Source organism: Syzygium oleosum, unplaced genomic scaffold (genome assembly GCF_021117445.2).
Source record: "Syzygium oleosum isolate NSW1041296 unplaced genomic scaffold, Sole_v2.1 Sole_v2.04, whole genome shotgun sequence".
NCBI classification, from domain to species: domain Eukaryota; kingdom Viridiplantae; phylum Streptophyta; class Magnoliopsida; order Myrtales; family Myrtaceae; genus Syzygium; species Syzygium oleosum.
This window is the reverse complement of record NW_026607488.1, coordinates 13,963,305-13,967,849: the sequence shown is the minus strand read 5'-3', so window position 1 is coordinate 13,967,849 and position 4,545 is coordinate 13,963,305. Positions and strand designations below refer to the sequence as shown.

At 44.0% G+C, this 4,545-nt stretch overlaps 1 protein-coding gene and 1 pseudogene across 1 annotated transcript; both read left to right on the top strand.

Annotated features, from left to right (window-relative positions):
* The first annotated feature begins 1,621 nt into the window (after nt 1–1,621).
* LOC130134555 (protoporphyrinogen oxidase, chloroplastic-like) lies at nt 1,622–2,633 on the top strand. Its single transcript, XM_056310889.1, has 2 exons — nt 1,622–2,023; nt 2,429–2,633. Exons 1-2 carry the CDS (start codon nt 1,668–1,670, stop codon nt 2,616–2,618), a joined length of 546 nt encoding a protein of 181 aa, XP_056166864.1. The 5' UTR covers nt 1,622–1,667; the 3' UTR covers nt 2,619–2,633.
* A 58-nt stretch (nt 2,634–2,691) lies between these two features.
* Nucleotides 2,692–4,356, top strand: LOC115668599 (splicing factor U2af large subunit B-like; annotated as a pseudogene).
* The last annotated feature ends 189 nt before the right edge of the window (nt 4,357–4,545 follow it).

Below are 4,545 nucleotides of genomic sequence, written 5' to 3'. Positions count from 1 at the left end.
ACCTCGCCCAACGTCGGCGAGGCTCGACCTCGCCAGCGGCCGATGGGACCGGGCCCTCGCCAGATCTGGCGAGGCTCAACCTCGCCGTTGCAGGGCGAGGTCAGCCTCGCCGGCGTTGGGCGAGGTCGGCCTTACCCTGCAACGGCGAGGTCGAGCCTCGCCAGATCCGGCGAGGGCCTGGTCCCGCCGGCCGCTGGCGAGGTCAGCCTCGCCAACATTGGGCGAGGTCGGCCTTGCCCTGCAACGGCGAGGTCGAGCCTCGCCAGATCTGGCGAGGGCTCGGCCCCGCCGTTGCAAGAAGAGACTGAACTCGCCCAACGCCGGCGAGGCTGAACTCGCCCAACGCCGGCGAGGCTGACCTCGCCCAATGCCGGCGAGGTCGACCTCGCCCAACACCGGCCAGAGGTTGAAGAGAAAGGAAAAAAAAAAGTAAAGAAAAAATAAAAAAATAAATAAAAAATTCGAAAAATAAAAAATAATATTAAAAAATTAGTTCGGGGTAAAATTGTCACATGTATACCAGTTTGGGATTTTTGGTGGTCAAAAAAATAGTTCGGGGTAGATTTGTCACAAGTTTACCAGTTTGGGGTTTTTTATGGTCAGAAAAATAGTTTTGGGGTAAAATTGTTACAAACGTACCAATTTAGGGTTTTTCGTGGTATTAACCCAAAAATGAATTAGCCTGTGTGTGGGCAATTTTTTTTATGAAATTCGTGGCTAAATCCGTGGCAAATTTGCCACGGATTTAGCCACGAATTTGAAAAAAAATGAATTAAGAGTGTGTGGGCAATTTTTTTCAAATTCGTAGCTAAATCCGTGACAAATTTGCCACGGATTTAACCACGAATTTTAAAAAAAATGAATTAGGCGTGTGTGGGCAATTTTGCCACGGATTTAGCCACGAATTTGAAAAATGCTAGTAGAAATGAAATTCGTGGCAAAATCCGTGGCAAATTGAATTAGCCGTGTGTGGGCAATTTTTTAAAATTTGTGGCAAGCCACGGATTTAGCCATGAATTTCATTAAAATCTAGTAAAAATGAAATTCGTGGCTAAATCCATGGTAAATTTGCTACGGATTTAGCCACGAATTTTAAAAAATGAATTTTAGGCGTTTTTGGGCATTTTTTCAAATTTGTGGCTAAATCTGTGGCAAATTTGCCACGGATTTAGCCACGAATTTCATTAAAGGCTAGTAAAAATCAAATTCGCGGCTAAATCCGTGGCAAATTTACCACGAATTTCATTAAAGTCTAGTAAAAATGGTATTCGTGGCTAAATCCGTGGCAAATTTAGCCACGAATTTTAAAAAAATGTCCAAAAATGCCTAAAATTCATTTTTTTAAAATTCGTGGCTAAATCCATGGCAAAATTGCCACCGATATAGCCATGAATTTTAAAAAAATTGTCCAAAAACGCCTAAAATTCATTTTTTTAAAAATTCGTGGCTAAATCCGTGGCAAATTTGCCACGAATTTAGCCATGAAAATAAACTCTTGCTTGATTTTTTTTAATTTCGTTAGTAAGTCCGAGGCTTTGTTTAGCGATGAACTCTTATGTCCGTGGCAAAATTCCCTAATTTTGCTCCCCGCCCTCTCTTTGTTATTCCTCAGATGCCCCCCTTCCGCCAAACACCTCTCCGTCGCTCCCTCCTCCCCTCCACCAACCATGATGGCCACCCTCACCGCCACCGCCGCCGTCGCCTCCTCCTCCGTCGCCATCCGCCCGTTCCGCTCCCACAAGCCCTCCCGCGCGCCCGCCGAGATCCGGTGCTCCGTCGCCGAGGGCCCCGCGATCTCCCAGCCGAGGGCCGCCGGCGGGGGACTGGTTGATTGCGTGGTGGTCGGGGGCGGGATCAGCGGGCTCTGCATCGCCCAGGCGCTCGCCACGAAGCACCGCGACAGGGCCCCCGACGTGGTCGTCACCGAGGCCAGGGACCGCGTCGGCGGCAACATCACCACCGTCGAGAGGGACGGCTACCTGTGGGAGGAGGGCCTCAATAGTTTCCAGCCATTCCGAGATTTGTACGTTCCCATTCCGAGATATATCCGTTCCGTCGGTCCCATTCCGAGATTTGTACATTCCGTCTACTCTGATTTTGTGACCTTCTTATTGAAGTTCTCGAGTATGTTCGTGTGTCAACTGATAGATACATCGTCGGATTATTGTAATGGTTGTCGTTGCTCTTGTTTCGTTAGAATTGGGTATAGTCTTGATCGAGAAATTGAGATGATGTTTGTGAGTTTATAGGGTAAATGGGTCAGGATAGGGTGCTTTGCAAGTGTTTGATGAATGACCCAGTTCTCCAATTTGAGAATAGACGTGCAATTTTGGACCTTTTTTTATGCTGTTGCGAATAGCGGGGCGAGGCTTGAATCGGCGTGAGTTCTTTCTTGGGTGTTCTTCCTTTTTTTTTTTCTGGGGAAAAGGAAGAAAATGGAGAGGACAAAGCAATCGTTGGATAGATGCTCAAGAACACTCAGACTTCACTTGCAGAAGGTAGTGCTTCATGTGTTAATTTTTGTGAAGCTTTCGTTGGATAGATGCTTGCGACCTTTTTTAGCCAGGTTATGGCTGCTATTGGAGGAAATACTGCAGGTCGAGGTAGGAGGACTTTAATTTTAAGTCCTTGAGTTAATAACTATTTTAGTTCACATTTCTATTATGGTATTGATTTTCATCTTTTGTTTTTATGTGCACAGGGGATGCTGTTGTCAATGTTTACATAAACCATGAAAGAAGTTTGCTTTTGTGGAAGTGAGATCTATTGAGAAGGCAAGCAATGCAATGGCCTTAGATGGCATTATCTTTGAGGTAAGTTCAATTACATTTTTAACATAATTCTACATTTTTTCTTGCGGTGGATCTGCCCCCTTTTTTCAAGGACATTCATATATCTACAACATTGACAAAACGTTAACTAGTTTGAATTTTTGTGCAGGGAGCGCCTGTGAAGGTCAGGAGGCCCAGTGATTACAACCCTTCCCTTGCAGCAACTCTTGGTCCTAGCCAACCTATTCCTAACCTAAATCTTGGTGCGGTTGGTTTAACCCCGGGTTCTGCTGGTGGGCTTGAAAGGTCCTGACCGCATTTTTGTGGGTGGATTACCATATTACTTTACAGAAGTGCAAGTGAGGGAGCTGCTGGAATCTTTTGGTCCTCTTAGGGGTTTTGATCTAGTGAAAGACAGGGAGACTGGAAATTCCAAAGGCTATGCTTTTTGCGTTTATCAAGATCTCTCAGTCTCGGATATAGCTTGTGCAGCTCTCAATGGCATTAAAATGGGCGACAAGACTCTCACTGTTAGGCGTGCTAAACCAGGGTGCAAACCAACCAAAACCTGAACAGGAGAGTGTTTTGTTGCATGCACAGCAGCAGATAGCTCTGCAGGTGAAAGGTTTTTACATTCATCGTTGAGGAGTGCTTTTCCATGGTCATGTTTTTCTACAATTTCAATTTTTTGGCTAATTCTTGCAATTTCAGTTCCGTGAATTATAGCAGCATTGTTGACATATTCTCGAGTATATTCATAGTAGTTTTTTTCAGCGTCATCTCCGCTTTTATTTTATTTTGCATCTGTGAGTTGGAACTTTAACTGAAATGTGGTTCATTGAATGTGTGACATTGGTTTCTTCTTTTTAATTTGTCTTGTTACGATTATGTCCTCAAGTCTAAATTACCAAGGCTTTTTAACTTTTGCAGAAGCTTATGTTTCAACCTGGTGCACTTGCTACTAAAGTGGTATGTCTAACACAAGTAGTTACTGAGGATGAGCTTAAAGATGATGGGGAGTATGAAGATATATTGGAGGATATGAGACAAGAAGGCGGAAAATTTGGTAAGAACTGTCTATATAGTTCTTGTTAATTTCTGCTCTTATTTTGAGGTTTTTGACTCGCCAAAAGTATATTAATATTTTTGTTCTTTCTTTGTGCTGTATCTCTGTTTTACAGCCTTTTCTTGTTCCACATTCTGCTTAAAGAATCAGGCCTAACATTCAGAAAGAAGTTTCCAAAGCCTTATATCTTCACCTAGATTTCAAAATCTAAGCTGTTTTCTTCGTTCTAATGATACTTGTTTTGCAGGTAATTTGGTGAATGTGGTCATACCTCGTCCCAGACCAGATGGAGAACCTTCCGCAGGTGTTGGAAAGGTAATTCTACCACCTGCTATGGGCAATGCTCTTCTGCCTCCCTGGGTATCTGCGTTTGTCTGCATTTTTCTCCCTCTGGGTGTTGGGAATACATGGGTGCTCATGTGTCTTTCTGCTTTTGGTTTTTTTATGACGTTTGGAGGAGGGGGTAAGGGGTGTTGGCTGCTACCATGTTACAATACTCTCCCATCATAAGTTGCAAATTATCTGTTATATTATGATTCCTTGTCTCTGATTCTTTGCTATCCTCTGTGGCCAATGTGCCTACTGTGCAAGACTTAGGAAATGATGGATTTGGGGGTTGATAATGTAGTGCTTTGTTGCCATAAAAGACCTGACCGCAAATTAATAATTGTAGTGCTTTGTGGCCAATCCTTGGTAATGGACCATCCT

Coding starts and splice junctions, on each gene's coding strand:
- LOC130134555 (XM_056310889.1), top strand. CDS start 1,668: ATGATGGCCACCCTCACCGCCACCGCCGCCGTCGCCTCCTCCTCCGTC. Junction 2,024..2,428: donor TTCCAGCCATTCCGAGATTT/GTACGTTCCCAT, acceptor TCTGGGGAAAAG/GAAGAAAATGGAGAGGACAA.